Source organism: Thermobia domestica, chromosome 12, assembly GCF_964235325.1.
Source record: "Thermobia domestica chromosome 12, izTheDome1.hap1.1, whole genome shotgun sequence".
NCBI classification, from domain to species: Eukaryota; Metazoa; Arthropoda; class Insecta; order Zygentoma; family Lepismatidae; genus Thermobia; species Thermobia domestica.
This window is the reverse complement of record NC_137465.1, coordinates 80,762,503-80,784,638: the sequence shown is the minus strand read 5'-3', so window position 1 is coordinate 80,784,638 and position 22,136 is coordinate 80,762,503. Positions and strand designations below refer to the sequence as shown.

The following is a 22,136-nucleotide window of genomic DNA, read 5'->3' as shown; positions in this document are numbered from 1 at the left end:
ATATATATATATTATCATTATTATTATTATTTTAGTTTAACCCAACAAAGTAGATACTTGATGCTAGTAATCCATATTCACAAGTGAGACTTCAAATAACTTGGAGTTTGATGCCCTTATTTTGTATTTCTAATACAGGTCAATAGTATTTATATTAATTGAGTCTACACAAAAGACATAGACAGTTGAGTTGTTTTCAGTTTTCCCTCAAATTATTCTAAAATATTAAGAGGTTTGATTATAATAATTATTATTTTAATTTTCTTTCCCTCTTTTTTTTTTTGTCAATATTGCTAAACATATCATCATCATAATAGCTATTCTGCTATTATTGGCAGGTTATTTGCTTCAACAGACAAGATTTGACGTTCGGTGGTCCTCAGCTGGTCTCTTCGTCTTGACGTGGCAATTTTCTGTTTCAATACCTTCCTTCAACTAGTCTGCTTCGCTCCCTCCCTCTTTTCCTTCCACAATACTCTCTAGCACGTCCCTTGTAATACAGTTCCTCGTCAGCCAATATATTAAACAGTTCCCTTTCCCCCTCTTAACAATATCTAAAATTCTTCTTTTTTTCTCCTACTGCTAATATTTCTAACACATTCGTTTTCGTTCAACACGGCTAATTCTCTCCTTTTTTCTCCATGCCCATGTTTCGAAAGTCTGCAATTTTTTCATCGCTTTTGCGTAATGTGAATGTCTCTGCCCCATGGAAATGAAATGAAATCTTTGAGTTTTACGTCCCACGGTTATGCCGGTTAGGCTAAAGGAGACGGTGATAATGAGTGATGAATGAAATGGTGGAATGAAGAAAGTGGGAGGAAACGGGAGAACCCCGAGAAAACCCACGCACACGGTGTTTGTCCACCACAAAGTTCACTTGGCGGGGGCTGGGATCGAACCCGGCACCTCAAGCACCAGAGGTGAACGCTCTACCACTGAGCCACCGCGGCCCCCTCTGCCCCATGGAGTACATATTGGAATCAGTAAAACAAAAATTCAATATTTAATTGGAAGTTTGTTTAATACAAGAATTAGCTAATCGTGGTTGGAAAGAAAAATCTGACGCCTTTAGAGTGTAAAAATAATTTTGCAATTCATGGTATTTCAATAATCTGTGCCGTCTGATTTTCTTTCATGCGAAACAGGGGTAGCCTCCTCAGTTTGGAAACCAGTGGAATGTTGGATCTGTTAAAAAATATATATATAAACAGATTACGAAACCCTGTGATTTAGGCATATCTTATAAGTAGTGAAGCATGGGCACCCATTAAAAAAAAATAAAGGTCATAACCTATGTTGTACGCTATTATACTTACACGACGTTAAATTATATTACATTTAGAAACATACATTGTATTTCCGTTACTACTGGTGCTTTGTAGAGTTTATTATCCCTTATATCCATAGTAAAATTTACCTATGAAAAGCTTGAGATTTCTTAAATGCAAAGAGCTCCTCCGTGGCTAAGCGGTTAGCGTACGCGCCTTTGGCGTGGGAGGCCCGGGTTCGATTCCCGGCGGGAGCTCATGTGGTTCGGATTCCACGTTAATCAGTAGGTCTACGTCTCATATAGCCTCGCTGCTAAAAGGGACGCTAAACTAAAATCAACTCAACTCAACTCTTAAATGCAAGACTTGCAACACTCTTGCATGCAAGACCAAGACCAAGACCAAGGGTTCCAGTGCAAGACCAAGACCAAGACTCGATGTGCAAGACCAAGACCAAGGCTCGATGTGCAAGACCTAGACCAAGACCTTGCGTTGAGTTGAGTTGATTTTAGTTTAGCGTCCCTTTCAGCAGCGAGGCTATATGAGACGTGGACCTACTGATTAACGTGGAATCCGAACCACATGAGCTCCCGCCGGGAATCGAACCCGGGTCTCCCACGCCAAAGGCGCGTACGCTAACCGCTTAGCCACGGAGGAGCTCAGACCAAGACCTTGCATTTGCTCATCACTAAACAAAACACATCAATCACTTTTTGTTCATTGTTATGCATATTGTGATTATTATTATTATTATTATTATTATATTACTTTTATTATTATTACCATTTTTATTAATAATAATATGCAAGGTCAGTGGTAGCCCATGCCTTCAAACCAGTATACGCCACTGTTTGAAACTATGAAGTCTACATTAACATAGGTCGTCTTTCGATCATTTTATGTTCGAAGGTGTGCATGGGTGTCTTACCCCTTCCCCCAAAGCATGAAAAGCAAACACAGCCAGGGGCAGAGAGAGAGACACACACAGAACACACAGCTCGCTGTGTACCTGCAAGAGACCTATGGGTAACTATAGTTGCTCTCTTGTTACAAGGTGTTGAGTCAGGTAGTATCAAGGTCAGTTCCTGCAGTTGAACACGAAGTTGACTGTTAGAAAACAGAAGCATATAACTAGTCTCATCTGTTTACTTTTCACGAATATTTTTCACCTTCATGTGTACAGATCACGTTTGGCGTACATTTAAAAGGCATGCTGTGTCAAGTATATATTCCCAAAAAGATATGAGTACTCAAAAGGCAAAAGCCTGTAGCTACTTTTGTTTTCCTTTTTCTATTAGCGTGGAAGCGTTGTTTCAACATCCTTCTTGCGGGAGCTCATGTGGTTCGGATTCCACGTTAATCAGTAGGTCCACGTCTCATATAGCCTCGTTGCTGAACGGGACGTTAAACTCAAAATCAACTCAACTCAACAACCTTCTTGTAGCTTGCTTAGCACTTTCACTTCATCTTTTTAGTTGAGCTTTCGGCTATGAATACTAGGGATGGCCACATTTTTTCGAAAAATACTTTTTCGAAAAATGAATTTTTCAAAAACGAAAATTTTTTCGAAAATACGAAATTTTTTTCGAGAAACGAAAAACGATTTTTTTTCGAAAAAACGAAAACGAAATTTTTCCGAAAACCGGAAAACGAAAACTACCGAAAAACGGAAAACGGATAATTTTTGTAAAACAAACTGAGTTTATTTCATTTGTTAGTACTTCCAAACTATAGTATACTATGCATACGTATAGGAAGTCTTATAGAAGGGCTATGTTCATCTGTCTGCCTATCCATCCGTTTGTCTGTCAGCTGGTATCAGAGCAAGAGCGGCAAGAAATAGCGAGAAGCATACATGTAAGTTTGCAACACGAATAGATTCATCTAATGCATTTGACTTTTATTTAATAATCCAGAAGTGGTAGAGATCTATCGCTTTCTGCTACATTGTTGATCAACACAGAACACAAACGGTAACATATAGAAAGACGCGATTTTCCAGAACCAATTCAGTGTCCCAAGAATATATTCAATGTTCGCCCTTATTACACTTGCAGTTTAAGCTATGCATAAGTGTCGAAAATCTTGAGAATGGCTTTGTCCGTCTGTCTGTCGAGAGGTGTCAGAGCAAAACAGTAACAAATATTGAGAAGTCGTTTCTTGCGGTCGATTTAGAGCCCCTAAAATAGGTTCGATCTCCTAAATTAACCCTCCATTTAAAACCCTAAGTGGTTCTAATACCATTTTTGGTTTCAATTTGTATCGCTATAGAACGAAAATCGTAATAGATAGCGAGAAGCGATTTGTTGCAAACAATTTAGCGTCTTAGACAACATACAACTATCCACAACATTTAATCAAAACCAGAAATTGTTTATATTTACTATTATTTCCGGTTTTAATACTGAATTACGAGATATCGAGATGTAGATTTTGGCAATCGATTTAACTACCTAGAAATAGCTGTACCTTTTCCATTAATCCTCTATTCAGATCGGAAGTTGTTTAAAATAATCATTTTCGGTTTAACATTGATCGATATAGAACAAAAATGGTAATAGATAGCCACAAGTGTTTTTTTTTTTTTTTAAACGAATCTATACAGCGTCTCAAGAGTATATAAGCTATATATCATCTCAACGCACAATACTATCGAAATTGAAAGTGGCTGAATTTACTAGTATATTCAATAGGGATTCAATACGGATTTTTATAAAGCAAAAGATTGAAGAAATAGTGATGCGGTTTTTCGCGATCGACTAAGCGTTCTAAGAATAGACTCTACCTTCTCCCTTGATCTCTATTCACACCAGAAGTGGTTCAAATTAACGATTACAAGTTTCAACATTAATCGCCACAGAAGAAAATTGGTAATAAATAGCGACAAGTGGTTCATCTACAATCGATTCAGGTTCTCAAGAGGAAATACAATTACAATCCACAACACTCCACAAAGGCAGAAATGATTGAAGGTTATTACTATTTTTGATTTTATAGGTAATACTAATTTCCATAGAGCAAAATCGGTCAGAGATATCGAGATGCATTTTTTAAAATTAATCCAGCATCCCAAGAATAGATTCCACCTTCTTCGTTAACACTTTATTTGAACCGAAAGTGTTCAAATTAACCATTTCCGGTGTTAACACTTGTCGCGATAAAACAAAATTGTAATAGATAGCGACAAGCAATTTTCTGGAATCAATTCAGGGTTTTAAGAGAACATATCTTCATAACCTGCACCACTCTTCTGAAACGGAAATGCTTGATATTTACTACTACTTTCGGTTCCAATACTTATATGCATAGAACAATAACTATAAAAGATATCGAGAAGTTCTCTGAAATCGATTCAGCGTCCTAAAAATAGATTCCGTCTCCTCCCTTAACCCTCTATTCAAGCCGGAAGTGGTTCAAATTAGCCATTCCTGCTTTCAATCTTTATTGCCATAGAACAAAAACGATAAGTGATAGCTAATAATGGCTTTTTGATATGGATTCAGCATCCGAGGAACAGATTCTATCTTTGATTTTATTAACCTATTCCAACCAAGAGTTTTAGTTGTGCTACTTGTTGTACTGAAGTTTTGAATATTCAATTCGCATGGATTGCAAGTCTGCCTCAGTTTTACACTGTGAAACGAATCTCATTTGTTTCTCTACAAAAACAGGAAAAAATGTATCACAATCAGGGGGGATCCAGGGGTCGATCGCCCCCCAGAAGAGAACACTCCTATTTTATATATAAATAAAACCCATCCCAGAGTTGGAGCTCGTAAAAATAGCTCTAAGTAGCAGTATTACAACCCCCCCCCAGAAGTCCGTCCTGGATCCGCCCCTGATCACAACTCCCGGTTTCAGTATTGATCATCATAGAGCAAGCGAGAAGCATGAATTCAGTACCTTCGCAATAGACTATGTCCAAGTTTTATCCTGTGGTAGAAATTTACTACTACTTCTAATTTCAATAGTGATCACCATAGAGCAAAACTAATAAGAGATAATGAGATATGTTTATATATATGAATCCAGGATTCGAAGATTGTCATATCGATCGCTATCCCTCTATGTAAACCGGAAATAGTGAGAAACTACCATTTCCGATTTCATAGTAAAGAAAAGGCGATAACCGGAAGCAGTTTTTGATATGGATTCTATGCCACAATGGTAGTTTCCATCTCTAAGTTTAATGCAACCGAAAGTGATAAATACTTACTATATCTCTGGTTACAATCTTTCTTTCTCATAGAACGAGAGAAGTACTAGGAAGCGACAAACGTTTCTTTTCAATATATAATTTTATAATTCCAAGAAAAGATTTCAAGCCCTGCAACTGGTCTAGTGGCTAGCGCGTATTCCTTTGATGCACAGGGTCCCGAGTGGGAAAACATTGAACGTGTTATGGTGGTTCGGATTCCACTATATAATGTAGGTCCAAGTCTTGTATAGTCTTGCTCGATTCTGAAAAGGGACGCTGAACTTCAACAAACAACCAAATAAAAAATATTTCATCTTAGTAGTATTCTTCTACTGAAGTTAGTAGCAGTAAAAACTAATACGAAAACGAAGACCCACCTATTTAAAATTTGAATTCTCGTTTGATGAGATTATTATAGTCAGATACTTAGTTCTTTGTCTTACCGTATATAAAACATCTTTAGAACAAATAAACCATTCAATAGTATTTTGTTAGTATTAAATTGCCTATTTTTGAAAGCAATCAAATTATTTTTGATACTGACTTAATTAGTTATAGAAAATAAGATAAATGAATGGGGGATCTTAGTGAGAAGTCTTTAGTATCAGTACATATAATCACTTCATGTTTCATATTTTGTTAAAATCAATTGTTAAAAGTCAATTTATTACAGAGTTGCCTGATACTATCACGATCAGTTTATACAGCATCCTTCTATTTGGTAATTTATTAGTCTTTTTTACATTATAAAATATAATGTCGGGCTAATTGCTGTATCGCCTGACTAATTTTAGGAAATTTACCGGGTCAATTGGAGAATGTATTTAAGTTTATGAGGAAGAGTGATTGAAAGTCAGGTAAGGGGAATAGCAAAAGCTCAGATAGTGATTGCATTTGCTGGTTGTTTTTGATGTTGTAAGCGGCACTGTATGTGGAGACGGATGGACTATTTCGCGGAGAGGTACACTTGTTTTACTATACGAATCCATAGATTGTAAACTGTATAGATAAATTTGAGCAAATCTTTAATTTTCCCATTTCATGTCGAGAACAGAAACCAACAAACCCCTGTGGGGCTTCTAATCCGTTCCTACTACTATCACTACCCTACTCCTACTCCTCCTCCTACTACTACTGCTACTCCTACTTATACTATGGATCCGTATAGTAAAATTATGCACCTAATAACATAATCTAACGTAACTTAATGTAATCCAACCAAATATAACCGAATGCAGTATATTTGGTTCCAGTTTTTCGATTTTCAAATTGATCCGGCGATTCAGCAGTAATGCCATATTGTCGATGACACATTAATAATCACTAGTAAATAATTATTTTTTAATATTCTGTAAAATATAAATTTTACACAGTTTACCTTTGTGAATTATTATTTCTAATTTATATCCCTCAAGAACCGAGAACCAAGGGTCTGTGGATCACAATATTTCATGCTGAGCTCGCACACGTACTAGACTTGTTAAAGTCTATGACCATATCAACTTTGGCCAATATCGGATGAGATTAACGAGTTTTAATGAAATTTATTCATTTAACTAAGTTCAAGTCCAAATTTTCTGAACAGTATTTTGAGAAAAAATACTGCTACAGGCTAGTCAGAGCATCAATGCAACTCTGTACTGTCAACAGTTGAGCCGTGTTCAAAAAAAAAAAAAAAAAGACTCTGGAGCTAGCACTTCTGAATCGCAAAGGGGTCCTCCTCTTACAGGACAAAGCTAAGCCCCACGTGGCTAGGATAACCCGGGACACCATTCTACACTTTGGATGGGAAACACTATTGCATCCGCCATACTCCCCGGACATTGCACCGTCCGATTACCACCTGTTCCATTCCTTGGACAATCAGCTTAGAGGACACTAGTTGAAATCCCTAGTAGAGGTGCAAAATGCACTTGATACCTTTTTCGATTCACGGCCCACCAAGTTCTACCGCGATGGAATACATGGTCTTCCAAAACGTTGGCAGAAGGAGACTATTTTTGATCTTCCAGGTATGTCTTAGGTTAAATATCGATGTTTGAAGGTGTTGGGTGAAAAAGCGACAGATCTTTCTTGGTTACCTTTATAGTTACTAAGCTCGTCAAGATCTACCACCTTACCAAGTTTGGTAAAAATTGGATGAGTCCCATCTTTCGCGCTTTAATGAAATTTCTTGATTTCACTGATTCCAAACCTAACATTGATAGCTAATAACTCAGGAACAAAAAGTCTGCACATCATAATATTTTATATGAGCTTCCATGCATACCAAGCTTGTCAATATTTACGATCCTACCAACTTTAGTCAAGATCATTTGAGTTTAATCAAATGCGACTTGGTGAAATTTCTTGATATCACTAACTTAAAACACAAATTTGATTAGCAATAACTCGGGAACCAAAGTCCCAAACACCATAATATTTAACATGTATACTAAATACATTGCAGTCCATAACCATAATAATTTTGGTCGTGATTGGATGAGTTTCGTCAATAGTAGCACTACACACTATCCTTTCATTAGATCGAGCTCCTCCGTGGCTTAGCGGTTAGCGTACGCGCCTTTGCCGTGTTAGACCCGCGTTCGATTCCCGGCGGGAGCTCATGTGGTTCGGATTCCACGTTAATCAATGAAATGAAATGAAATCTTTGAGTTTTACGTCCCACGCTTATGCCGGTTAAGCTAAAGGAGACGGTGATGATGAGAGATGAATGAAAATGGTGGAATGAAGAAAGTGGGAGAGAACGGGAGAACCCCGAGAAAACCCACGAGCACGGTGTTTGTCCACCACAAAGATCACTTGGCGGAGGCTGGGATCGAACCCGGGACCCCAAGCACCAGAGGTGAACGTCCACGTTAATCAGTAGGTCCACGTCTCATATAGCCTCGCTGCTGAACGGGACGTTAAACTCAAAATCAATTCAACCTTTCATTAGATCCAAATACAAGGAGCACGGTAGCTCAGTGTTAGAACGCTTACCTCTTGTGCATTTGATCCGACCAAGTAAGTTCGTGGCAGACAACATCGTGTCCGTGTATTTTCCCGGGGTACTCCCATTTCCTCCCACATTATCATTCCACGAATTCCGAAAACTTTTCGAGAAACGAAAAATCATCAAAAAAGGGAAAACGAATTTTTCGAAAAAAATCTTTTCGAAAAAACGAAAAACGATTTTTTTCGAAAAACGAAAAATCTTTCGAAAAAACGGAAAACAAATTTTTTCGAAAAATGAAAGACGAAAAAATTTCCGAAAAACGAAAGACATTTTTTTTCGAAAAACGAACGAAAAAACGAGAAATGAAATTTCCGAAAATCAGATTTTTTAAAAAGGCCATCCCTAATGAATACCACCGCGACAAGTCGTGGTTCTTATGATAGTGGCGTATTTTCGTCCGGAGAAATTATGGAAATAATAAATAATGTAGACTCCGATGCTTTTGAAACGGACGATGAATGTAGTTTGTACGAAGATTCTAGCATCAATTTATGTGACACACATACCTCTTTTCATATAACATCGCTGTTGAACGGGACGTTAAACTCTAAATCAAAACTCAACACATACCTCTTTCTATTTAAAAATATTGTGTGGTATACAATATTCGGAATTCAAGATGGCTGCCATGATGTGCACTAAATCAATTATGTCGTTATTATTGTTCTGTCCCAATACTTTTCAGTAACCCTGTATACAGATCCACATGTCTTCTCACAGCAAAATTAATCTAATGTTTTCCACAGAATATTTTTCATACTAATATGTATTTTTATACTTTGATCCAGGAGTAGAAATGGAATTCTAGAAGTAAGGGAAAAGTCAGCATTAGATAAAGTTTGATTGAGCTATGTCACGAGAATACAAACTCAGAAAGACGGTAGTTAGGGGCGGACTGGCCAGGGCCCTTAGGTCGCAATCGCGGCCTAGGCCCTCTAAGAAAACAATGAAAGAATAAAGAAAGAAAGAGAAAGAAAAGCTAAAACAAAAGAGAGCTAAATAATTCGGTAGCTCAGTGTTATTATGCTACCAACACACACTCCTCTTCCACCCTTCCATCAATCAGTAAGTTATCTTTTTTAATAGGGTCCTTTCGTTACTAGATTTGTGGCTAGGTCCATCTTTCACTATGGTCTTTTATTATCAGAAACTGTGATTTAGTTTGTACCTGGGACCTTGGGCCCTTCTTTCAATATATTGGACAGTTGGGTCCTTCTTTCATTACATTGAGAAGTTGGAGCCCTGGGCCCTTTATTCATTATATTGGGCAGTTGGGGCCCTTCTTTCATTTCATTGAGCAGTTGCGGTCCTAGGCATGTTTTTCATCATGTTGAGCTGTTGGGACCTGGAACCTTTTTTCATAATGTAGGGTAGTTGCATCCCTTTCAAGGTTGAAGACTGGTGCCTGGTTTGTAGCTGGGTTCATATTTAACCACAGGCTGGTTGGTTCTTTATGGATGTTAATACACCTTGTAGGTCTATATTTGATAATTCAAAAATGGGAAAACAACGCATTTTTAAAAATTTATTTTCTATCAAAAAGTTTACAAAATAACAGGAGAAAACAGTGGAAGACGCCAAGAAAGCGGGCATTTCAACATAATGGTTGATTCTATCCAAGATGTTTCAGGGCTTAATCAGCTGGCTATAGTAATTCTCTGCGTTATAAACGGTCAAGTATTTGAGCGGCTGTTAGTAGTTGTCGTAAACAGCTTGGGCGTCTCTGGCAGGGGGACGATGGGGACGCGTCCCTCCAATATTTTGAAGTACAAATTATTCAATATTTTGTTCTAATTTAATTTATTTACTAACGGCAGAATAACATATAAATGATAATAATTATATTTATTTGTCATGTAATATTCAGGCTGTGTAACAGAGTTCTTCATATGCCTCACGGGGTCCGTGAAGGTAAGCAGAAATGTAACAAATGGAATTAAAGATAATAAACAGGTTGGGCTAGATAGTACCATTTAAATAACTTTCTTTGATGTCCTCCCCAAATTGTATATGCCAGAGACGCCAGTGGTAAACAATGACACTACAAGACAAGTAACTTATAATGAAATCAAAAGAGTACTTTGTGACAAAAATGTTTTGATGCTTGTGATGATATTGTAAGTTGCTTTTTTGATGGAGCTGCTAACTTCAGTGGATGCTATTAAGGAGTTAAAGCATTACTGGAGAAGGATAATCCTGAAATCATTTACACCCAATGCATGGCTTATGCTCTTAATTTCGTTATGACAAATTCGACTGAGTAGATACCTGAAGCTGCAAATTTATTTGAAACCAGTGCCATGTTCTGTCTGAATACTACAAAAGAAAGGATGTTTGTAAGAAAATGATTGATGCAAGCCACGAGGGACATGACAGACTACGAAAAGTTCAACAAGTTGGTACAACACGATGATGGAGCAGAAACAAGGCACTGAATGCAGTAGTGGACACTAATGAGTTTCGCTACGAAACATGAAACCAAGACGAGGATGACTGTCTATCATCAAGATTTCTTTCATTTTTATTGTTCCTCAGTGATGATGTACAGAACAGGGGTTTTAATGCGAAATGAAAATTTTAAGCTAAACTTTGCTGAATAAATGGGCAGAATTTAACACTGTAATGAGGACTTCTATGTTTCAGGACTTATTTACGGAAACGGAGCCTGTTTCAAAATACCTGCAGTCTCACGGATTGGACTATCTTACTACCTGGAGATTTCTAGACAATTTGCAGCAGCAGCTTCAGAAGAAAATAGAGACAAAAGATGTCTGTTTAATGCTTTACGAAAACACAAAAATATTTTGTGTGAAAATAAATCAACAGCTTGCGCAATCTGGTGTAGAGATAGCAATGGAAAAAGACTTTTTGCACAGAAGAATCTTAAAGAAAAAGAAAATGCCAGGAGTGCAGATGAACTGGAAAAGAACTTAAATATAAGTGAAAATGATTTATTCAGAATAAAAAAACTTCAACGAAAATTCTGAATACAGCTGTTACATGTGTCAGTGATAGATTTCAGCAGCCGAAAGAATTCCAAATACTGGAACCTAAGGACTTTTCAGAAATCAAGAAGAATGGTGTATCTGCAAGAGCTTTCAGAGTTCTTCCGAAAAAAAACTAAATATAAAACAGGAGAAAATATACAAAGAGCTCCAGCAGTTCTCTGTCGTGTATTTCCCTGTCACAAAACGTTCTCGTTTTTGATGATTCTGAAGAGAATGATGCCCCTGAATCCGTAGAAGATGATGATGATTATGCATCTGAGCATGCTATGGAAGATGGAACATCTTTGGACGGGATTCACGGTAAGAGTGATAATGATGCTGCAAACACCTTGTATAAAAATTGTTTGTCATGTGCAGGGAAAATTTTGCACCAATTTCCGTCAGTCTAGTTGCTTTAATAATTTATACATTGTATACAAACATGCGTTGTCTCTACCATGCACACAAGTGACATGTGGAAGGTGCTTCTCAAAGCTAAAGTTAGAGTAAACAAATCTCAGAGCTAGTTTGTGTGAAGACATTTGGACACATTTTCGCTAATGAATATGGAAAGAGACATGTTAAATTTAGTGTCTGTGAACGAAGTTATTCAGAAACTCCGCGATTCATAAGCTGAACTGCAAAGAATCTTAACTTTTTAAAATTATTAGTTGTTTCGTGGTTCAGCAGTGTTTATCATTTTCAGTAAAACTGTCGTGTTCATTCCACAGTCAAAAGTTATTATTAGTTGTTTAGTGTTACAATTTTTAGTAAGCTGCCCTGTTCATTCCATAGTAAAAGTTATTCGCTATTATTTTTTTAGTGTTTCAGCTACTATACAGAGTGTCTCAAAAGTCCCGTGACATACGGTAACTCTCTTATTATCAGAGTTACAACAAAATATAGGCGGGGAAACGGTCTCCAAATATGATGTTTTCAATCTAAAGGGAAAGAATTTTTCAAATCGGACAAGCCGTTTAGGCTGTACACTCTATATGCGCCCAATGTTACATGAAAATGCAACGTTACCATTTACCCGGACCCACAACATAAATGAATGAAGTTACTGTCTATTAAAAACATTATATTTGTAGGCGGTTTCCTCTCTTACATTTTGTTGTAACTCTGATAACAACAGAGTTATCCATGTCAGGGGACTTTTTAGACACCCCGTGTGGCAATGCAATAATAATTATAAAATATTCTCTTGAAAGTTTGTTTCTGGAAATTCTGTGCTTGCTGTGTCATCAAATTTTCACCGACCAATGATAAATTATAGCTTGCAAAAACTATCAAGTAACAACCAATTTACAACTGCACAACGCGATGGCTCATCGCAGATGTTCATTGTACGCAGTGGCGCTACCAGGATTTTATTTCGGGAGGGGCCAAGAATATCCAGTACAGTAGTATGCAAACGATTTGATGTGGACAAAATTGAAATTTTGAATTCTCCTCATTACAAGCAATTTAGTTATCCTTATTATTAACATGCTAAAAAACCTTAAAATGAAAATTCCAATTCACAAATTCCCTATTATTAACGGTTACAAGTTTTAAAATTTGCGCTATAATAAATATTTTGAACATCTTTATTTTTGCATAAAATGACGCACTCTTTACTAACGTTTATTACTCTAAGAAATTAATGTAGGGGTTTTCACTGGGTATTTCTCCTTTCGTACAGTGCTTTGACTTAATTCAATATTCATTTATGCTTTGATCTATTTTGAAATTTCACCAAAATTTGTCTGCAACGCTGCTGTATAAGATAGATCAGGTTTGCTTCGGAGAGGGCATGGGCCCCCGAGTTCATAGCTCGTTGCGCCACTGATTGTACGTTATTTTAGAAATTGGTGTTATAGTCTGAGCTCCCTCCACAGTAACCGCGGCCTAGGCCCTAATACACCCAGTCCGCCTATGCGGGAGTGCAAGCAACCTTTCATGAAGAACGACTTAAGCGATAGCGATTGTTCCAAAACAATCAACAAGCAAACAAAACTAATATTATCATTCAAATTTCCTATTTGTTATTAATAACCACAGATATATTTCCTTCATTTGCATAAACACTTCAACTTACTAAGGGGACACAATCCTCTTTTGCATGATTGATCTCCACTCTTGCTTTGATCTCAAGCTTTTTACACGTGGAACCGTATTTACCGGGCCCTTTGGACGCGGGGTCTTTCTGACTTGTGCCTTTTTAACGCAGGGCCCTTTTGACTCGCACCCAGTTGACGCCTGGCCGTTTTGACCCGTGCCCTATTGTAATGGTGCTCCTTTTGATCAGGGCCCGTTTGACGAAGTTTCTTGTTGACTCTTTCCCTTTTGTCGCAGAACCCTTTGTATCCGGACCCTTTTGACGCAGCGTCCTTATAACTCGGCTCCTTTTGTTGCAGATCCTTTTTAACCCCGGCCCTTTTAACGCAGAGCCATTTTGTCGCGGAGACCATTTTACCTAGGCCCTTTCGACGCGGGGCTGTTTTGAATCGGGCATTTTGTAGTGGGCCCCCTTTTGACTCGGACCCGTTTGACGCAGGGCCCTTTTGACTCGGATCCTTTTGTCGTGGTACTCTTTTGACCTAGGCCCTTTTCATGATTAGCGTTTTGATTCGGCCCCTTTTGACTCGGGTCCTTTTGTTGCGTAGATCTTTTGACCCAGGCCCTTTTGATAGGGGGCCATTTGACTCGGGTCCTTTTGTAGCGGGGCTTTTTTTTCACTCGGGCCCGTTCGACGCAGAGCCCTTGCGACTCGAGCCCCTTTGTACTGGGAACCTTTGACTCGGGCCCTATTGATGAGGGGTGTTTTGATTCGGGTCCGTTTGACGCGGGGCATTCTGACTCGGGTCATTTTGTCGTGGGACCCTTTTGACACGGGCTCTTTAAATGAAGGGCGTTTTGATTCGGGTCTTTTTGACTCAAACCCTTTTATTGCGGAGAGGTTTCGACCCGGGCAATTTTGACTCGGGCCCTCTTGTACGCGGCACCTTTTGACACGGGTTCATTTGAGGCAGGTCTCTTTTCACTCGGGCTCTTTTGTCGAGGGACCCTTTTGACGCGGAGCTTTTGATTCTTGCCCTTTTGACTCCTACCCTTTTCTTGCGGAGAAGTTTGTCCCAAGCCCTTTTTTCGCGGGTCCCTTTCGACTCGTGCCCTTTGTAGAGGGGCCACTTTTGACTTCTGCTCTTTTCTTGTGGAGATCTTTTGACCCGGGCCCATTTGACGTGGGAAAGTTTTGACTCGGGCTCTTTTGTAGCGGGACTCTTTTTATCCTGGCCATTTTCATGAGGGGCGTTTCGTTTCGGCCCTTTTTGACTCGGGTCCTTTTGTTGCGGAGACCTTTTGAACCGGGCCCGTTTGACGCAGGTCGCTTGGGACTCAAGCCCTTTTGTCGTGGGACCCTTTTGACTCGGGTCCTTTTAATGAAAGGCGTTTTGACTCGTGCCCATTTTTGCGGAGACCTTTTGAACAGGGCCCTTTTGACGCCGAGCCGTTTGACTCGGGCCATTTTTGACCCGGGGCCTTTTGACTCGGGTTATTTTGTCGTGGGTCTCTTTTGACCCGGGCTCTTTTTATGAGGGCCGTTTTGATTCGGCCCCTTTTGACTCGGGCCCTTTTGTTGCGGAGGCCTTTTAGCCTGGGCCGTTTGACTCGGGTTCTTTTGTAGCAGGGCTCTTTTTCAGCCGGGCTCGTTTGAAGCAAGTCCCTTTTTACTCGGGCCCTTTTGTCATGGACCCTTTTGATGAGGGTCGTTTTGATTCGGGCAATTTTGACTCCTGCCCTTTTGTTTCGGAAACCTTTTGACTCGAGCACTTTTGTTGCGGAGTCATTGTGGTCTGGCTTTTTTAAAACATGGTCCATTTTGACTCGGGCCCTTTTGACTTGGGCCCTTTTGTTGCGGAGACGTTTCGACCTGGGTCCTTTTCACATGGGCCATTTTGACTCGGGCCCCTTTGTAGCGGGGCCTCTTTCAACCCGGGTCCGTTTGAAGCAGGGCCGTTTTGACTCGGGTCCTTTTGTTGCGGGCCATATTAACTCTGGCCTTTCGGTCTTTTCCCTTTTGTCAGGCCCTTTTGACATGGAACCGTATATATAACGCAGCAGCTGAAATACCTGGGGCAGGGGGCCTGGGGGAGTATGAGTAAATCGAAGGTAGATCGATCTAGGGCGCAGTAAAATTAATCACATCACTGTTCATATCATTTTTTTTTCTTTCGACATATCTGGAGATCAGTGTTCTGACTAATAGCCTACAGCGGCGAAAGACGATATACGTTATCAGTGTTATGACTGTTAACGTAATATATATAGGGAATAAAACGAAAAACTCTCTATCGGTCTCCCCCCCCCCGTTAGAAAAAAATCCTGCGGGCGTTAGTGATTATGATGTTGCTTAGTTACTGTATTATATTATTCTATACACGGAATAAATACTTATGTGTTTTATATAATAATAAGAACCTGATCTACATTTATTACGGCCCTTGCTTTACGACAACGAAACATATTCATGTTCAGCGTAATCAGTTTCCATTCACAAATAATTACAGTGAGGCGAATGAAATAATTCAAGCCCGAACATGTCGTAGTAAATTCCTGAAGAGTGAAAAGCGCTAGTAGCAGTTGTTAGCAGTTTTTAACTTAACATATAAGACAATAATTTGAATAACTGAGAATACAAATCTTTTCAGAGATGACAGTGCACTGATGCTTTAAATCTATGCCCTTACTCCCTATACCTACGTTATTTCCGTAGTCAAAATAAAAACTCTTCAAAATTAATCAAAATTTCTTATGCAACCATCCCTTCCTTAGAGTACTGCGGTGTCACATACCCGTCACGGCGATGTAAAGGCACTTTTGGCGACGAGGATACAAGTACCCAATCATCTAAGGAATAAAGATCACTACATGTGATGGCCGAGCTTGGTCGGCGATAGGTTCGGCTCGGCTTGCCTTGTATGTTCTATTTTATTTCTCCGTAACTACTGGCCAAATATAATCGAAATTTGGTGTGCAGATAGCAAATTATCCAAAGAATAAACATCTCTATACTTGGTGGCCGACTCGGCAAAGGACAGGCTCGGTTCGGCTCTGTTTGTATGTTGTACTTTATTTCTTGGTAACTATTGGTCAGATTTAAATCAAATTTGGTTTCCAAGTATCGCTTAAGGAATAAAGATCATTATATATTATGTCTAGGCTCGGTCGCCGACAGTCTCGACTCGACTTGTCTTGTACGTTGTATCTTCTTTTTCAGTAACTACTAGCCGAAATATTTTAAACAGGGACGCAAGTGGAATGCAGGACAAAAATGTCCTTCTCTCCTCTTGCCTTATGTTTTCTTACTTACTTGACAAAGGTTATATTATTTTGCTTGGTGAATTCTTTTCCTTCAACCTTCAGAAAATCATGCTTTTGCAAAGCTCTGCTTTCTTTTAAGCCCCAAACAGAAACATGATGGCAAAAAGTTTCGGAATGTGTTGCTATTTTCACTGCTCGCTTCTCATTTTAGATAGTGTATATTTACAACAAAGGGGGGAAGTGCACCTTTGCAGTCCCTAAATCCGGCCCTGTATACATACATATATATATATATATATATATATATATATATAGATAGATAGATAGATAGATAGATAGATAGATAGATAGATAGATAGATAGATACAGTGGCGGTTCCAGGATATGAACAAAGGAGGGGCTAAACCATAGCTTGCAGCTTTATCCAGTGTAAAGCAGAATTGAAGCCCATTTTAACCAGTGTATACCTGATCGTCAAGGGGGGACTATAGCTCCTATAGCCTTCCCTCGGATCCGCGCCTGTATACAAGGGCGCCGATTTCTCTGTAAAATGGGGGGCCTCATTTAGATGGAGAAGGCATATATGAAGATTTTAAAACAAATTGCATTCAAATTATTCCAAATATTATATCTTCTTAAATACAATTAGGGGGCCTACATGTGCTTTGGGGGGGTCCCGGGTCACCTTGGTCCCTTAGAATCGGCGCTCATGCCTGTATATATATATGAAATGCTTGTGTGTGAACGCCACCTTGATGAGTTTCTCGCTACGCAACTGCAAGAATACCTTTCATGTCCTCTATTGATCTTCAATTGAAACCGGAAATCGTAGGAATGAACCACTTCCGGTTTCAATAGTCATATCCATAGAACAGGAATTGTAACAGTAAGAAGCGGTTTTCTGCATTCTATTCAGCGTTCTAAAAATAGCTGCCATCTTCTGTGGTCGAAAATCAGAAACTTCCTGTTTTAACGTTGAGAGTTATAGAATAAATCTATAATAAATAACAAGAAGCTGTTTTCTGCAATCAGTTAAGCGTCCCAAAAATATACATTTCGTCTGTATTCTAATCCCTCTACTAAAATCGGAAGTGGAAGAAATCTATTACCTTTTGGGGTTTCAATATTAATTGTGAAAATATTGCACTACAGAAACCTATTTTTCCGTTGTTTATTTATTTTATTCAGGTTTATTTTCCTTTGCAATTAAATTAGTTAATCTATAAATGTAATTACTTATCATTATTGTATTCTTTATTTCGTAAATTATCTTATAATACAAATATATTATTAGTGGTGAGCTTATGTCCGGGGAGCTTTTGTCCGCTTTTGCATTAACATAGGTGAGCTTAATGCCGGTGAGCTTATGTCCGCGACCCGAAAATATACACCAAGTTTTGACTTATAAATATTTTACATAGTGTATATTGAAATATTGTCTTCCATGTGGCCTACATGTGTAAACTTTCAACATGAGATTGATTTTACTAACTCCCTTCCCCCTTTTATACTTGATGAATTGTAACCTCAAACAACAGCATTATTCCTTAAGTAAAAGGAAGGCACATAGCACGTAACCGGACTCCGCTAGTCTACCGTAAGCTTTTCCATTGTCTCAAGATAGTGAATCAACGCCGGAAAAGTACTTTAGCTCCCACTAGGAATTGAAACCAAGGCCTATGTGGGGATCCACAGGATTCAGATTCCTCCCCACAAAACTTCGCAAGTCGACGAACATTTGTGAACTTTCTTACTATAAGTATACTTCTTTGTCATCGAAATGATTGACATAGGCTAAAAATTTTAATATCTTTAGCTCTATCATGTTTAATAAGAGGCACTAATTAACAATTGTCGTCTTTTCGAGTGTTGAATAACACAGGTCAAATACTACATATACGTATTAGACCTGCAAAAATCTTCGGATACCTCCAAAAAAAAAAAAAAAAAATTCTGGGTGCGTGCCTGGCGTGCTCTAAACATTCATTTATTTATATAAAATATTTCAAATGCAGCTTCTAAGGCCAATTTACAACAGAATATTTTAACATCAATAATGGAAAAAGGAAAGGAGAAAATCAGACAGGATTTATGCTTAAAGATAACATCCCGACATTCACTTTGTGGAACAACGAAAAAAGCTGGTAAAACCGGTCAGGGTAGCAGGCCACAAGCTTTGAACCCAGGATCTCCCTTTTGCGAAAGAAGAACGCTAGCCACTAGGCTATGCTCGCTAGACATAATAATAATAATAATAATAATAATAATAATAATAATAATAATAATAATAATAATAATAATAATAATATAGTTTGATTCAATATAGTGATCAAATTGGGGAGGTGCCTGGATTAAGAATCAGCAAACAACGGTGAAATATTCCAAAAATAATGCAGATTGATAGCCAATGACGTGGCCATGCATCACACAATTTCCTAGCTATTTTGTGGGCTTTGTTTTAATAATAATAATAATATGATTTTCACAGGCTTGCGCCCACCATTCATGGAACAGTTCTTACATAAATTAATCCTACTCTTGTTGTGGACAGCGAAGAGCGCTATGAAAACAAAGCAAGATGAAGAATGAAAGAGATTGTCTATTTTCCCTCCCCTTTGCTACTTTTGTCTCACTCTGTGCTTCCCCCTGACCCTGCTATCCCCTTCCACCTGCCTTTTTCCTTGTATGTGACTGACTTCCTCCTATGATATTCACAGAAATTGATCTCTTTTTTCTCCCTGTCTCTACTTCATATTTGCAATAACAACATATGAAAGTGAAATATTCATTCTGCTTCACCACCTGAAGAACGAAATTCAATGTGACCCTCTGAAGAACAATACAATAGATACCATGTCCGAGGAACTCTCCAAAGATCTGATAAGATCTGTAACTGATGAACACAATACCTTTACCAAACCTGTCTGATCAACTGTGTTACTCATGTGGCAAATAGTATTTGTAACGAAATAGCTTCTGTTCCACACATTTTCGTTCCATTAGATACCCGCAGAGGAAAGAATCTCATTCAGCTGGTACCAGTTGTTGATTTTCTCCCACCAAGCGTGAATGGAATACCCGAAACAGATTTGTTCCTTCAATTAGTTATGGTACAATAACGTTACATGCTCGAATAACGTTACGGTGTCGTAACAAAAATTGGTGTTATACCTTGTACCTACCTACATTAAATAACCAATAATTTTGTTACAGAGAACTATTTTCGTTACGTTACAGTTACGTTAAGTTATCCACCCCTGGTAAATTGTTCAATTTACTTCTTGACGGAACAAAGTTTCCATCACGAAGATGCTGTAATTCGCTGTGAAATCCAATTTCTTGTGCCCATTTGATGCAAACATGGAGCGCTGTGTGAGTTCTTGTACCGAAAGACCTTCTGTTAATTTGTTTTGCTTGTGTCTAATATTATGAACAAAACGTCTACAATATGCTATTGTTCTAACTAACCTTGACAATTTTGAGAATCTTGTTATGGTTCCATTGCACCAATTGTCTAAAGTGACTGTCAATGTTATGGTTCCCTTACTCTCTGGAACTTGATCTGGTTGCAATGAATCCTTACTTGTCACTGACCAATTAGATTCTAAACTAGAAAGCCATTGTAGACCGTGCCACCATAATGAATTGTCCTTTATGGAAACTGCATCTATTCCTCTTGAAATCAAGTCTCCAGTGTTGTCTGAAGAAGTTACATGTTTCCAACAGCTAACGTCAGTTAAGTCTTAAATTTGAGCTACTCTGTTGGCCACGAAAGGTTTTCATTTATTACACGGGGAAGCTAGCCATGCCAACACGATTTGGTAGTCGGTCCATAAATGGACGCTACTTATGTTCAATTTTAAAATTGGTAAAATCTTGTGAACTAATTTTGCCAAAACAGCTGCTTCGCTTAACTCCAGACGTGGGAGAGTGATTTTCTTGACTGGGGCCACACGTGATTTAGCACATAATAACTTAACTGATATTTCTCCTTGTTGATTGATCGATCGCATATAAATGCAAGCTCCATATGCTCTTTGAGAAGCATCTGAAAAGCCATGGATCTGAATCTTCGCTATGTTTCCTTCAACGAGTACATATGTGTCGAATTTAATCTGATTGATTAATGGAAGCTGCTTGTATAATTGAGTCCATTTCTTTGCTAATTCCATTGGTATATTGTCGTCCCATTGAACCTTTTGCCGCCACAATTCTTGCAAAAATATTTTGTATGAAATTACAACTGGTGAAATTATTCCTAATGGATCGAATATAGTGGCAATGAATGAAGCAATCTGGCATTTAGTAATGCACTCTTGAACCTTCATTGGTGACGTCTTGCTTTCAACGAGAAATATATCCTAGTCTGGATGCCATGACAGTCCTAATGCCTTGACGCTTTGGCCCTCATGGAACTGGATTGGACGCTGCACTTCTAGAAGCTCTGGCTAGATGGATTCCAATAACCTTGGATCATTCGAACTCCATTTCCAAAGTATAAAACCTCCTTTTCCCAGTAACTCTATCAATTGCTTCTGGGCCTCTAGAGCTTGCTGTATGTTGCTCATGCCACTACAAACATCGTCAATATAGAAATCTCGACGTAATATTTCTGCTGCTACAGGGTAATTATGCTCTTCTTCGTCTGCTAATTGCTGTAGGCATCTTGTGGCCACAAATGAAGCACATACCGTACCATACGTTAGTGTTTTCAACTCAAAAACTTGAATCGGTTCATTTCTAGATCTTCTCCACAATATACGTTGTAATGGCGTGTCTTCTGGATGAACATTGACCATGCGATACATCTTAGCGACATCTGCAGTGAATACTACCGAATGAGTTCTAAAGCGCAAAACGATAGAAAACAAATCTTGCTGTATTGTAGGACCAACTAAGAGAATGTCGTTGAGGCTTTTTCCGCTGTCAGATTTTGCTGAAGCATCAAACACTACACGGAGCTTCGTTGTAGAGCTTGTGGGCTTAAAAACTGCAAGATGTAGCAAATAGTATGCAACGCTGACGTCCTCCTTTTTACTCTCATCTATCCTTACCATGTGACCAAGATCTTCATATTCGTGCATGAATTCCGTATATTTAGCTTCAAAGTCCGGGTGTTGATCGAATCTTCTTTCCAATTGCTTTAATCTAACCAATGCCTGCTGATAGGAATCGCCTAAAACTGAAGGTCTTCAAGCAAAGGCAATCGTACAATGAAACGCCCTGTATGATCTCTTCTTGTATTCTGAACGAAATGTCGCTCACATGCAAGCTCTTCGCTTGATCTAGGTGCAACAGTAATTTCTTCTAGTTCCCAGAATTTTTGAAGTTGTTGCTGTAAATCTAGGTTTGTCTTCACAAAACATGTGTTAATGGAA

The 22,136-nt window shown here is 38.6% G+C and overlaps 3 protein-coding genes across 3 annotated transcripts in view; all 3 read right to left on the bottom strand.

Annotated features, from left to right (window-relative positions):
• LOC145666005 (uncharacterized) overlaps window positions 1-20,120 on the bottom strand; it is a 33,858-nt gene extending 13,738 nt beyond the window's left edge. The window contains exon 1 of the mRNA XM_081733111.1: window positions 20,037-20,120. Within this exon, the coding sequence (XP_081589237.1) occupies window positions 20,037-20,120 (84 nt within the window). The remainder of the gene's footprint in view (window positions 1-20,036) is intronic.
• A 417-nt stretch (window positions 20,121-20,537) lies between these two features.
• Window positions 20,538-21,086, bottom strand: LOC145666004 (uncharacterized). The gene has a single exon (XM_081733110.1). It carries the CDS (start codon window positions 21,084-21,086, stop codon window positions 20,538-20,540), a length of 549 nt encoding a protein of 182 aa, XP_081589236.1.
• A 120-nt stretch (window positions 21,087-21,206) lies between these two features.
• LOC145666003 (uncharacterized) lies at window positions 21,207-21,842 on the bottom strand. Its single transcript, XM_081733109.1, has one exon. It carries the CDS (start codon window positions 21,840-21,842, stop codon window positions 21,207-21,209), a length of 636 nt encoding a protein of 211 aa, XP_081589235.1.
• Window positions 21,843-22,136: the final 294 nt, after the last annotated feature.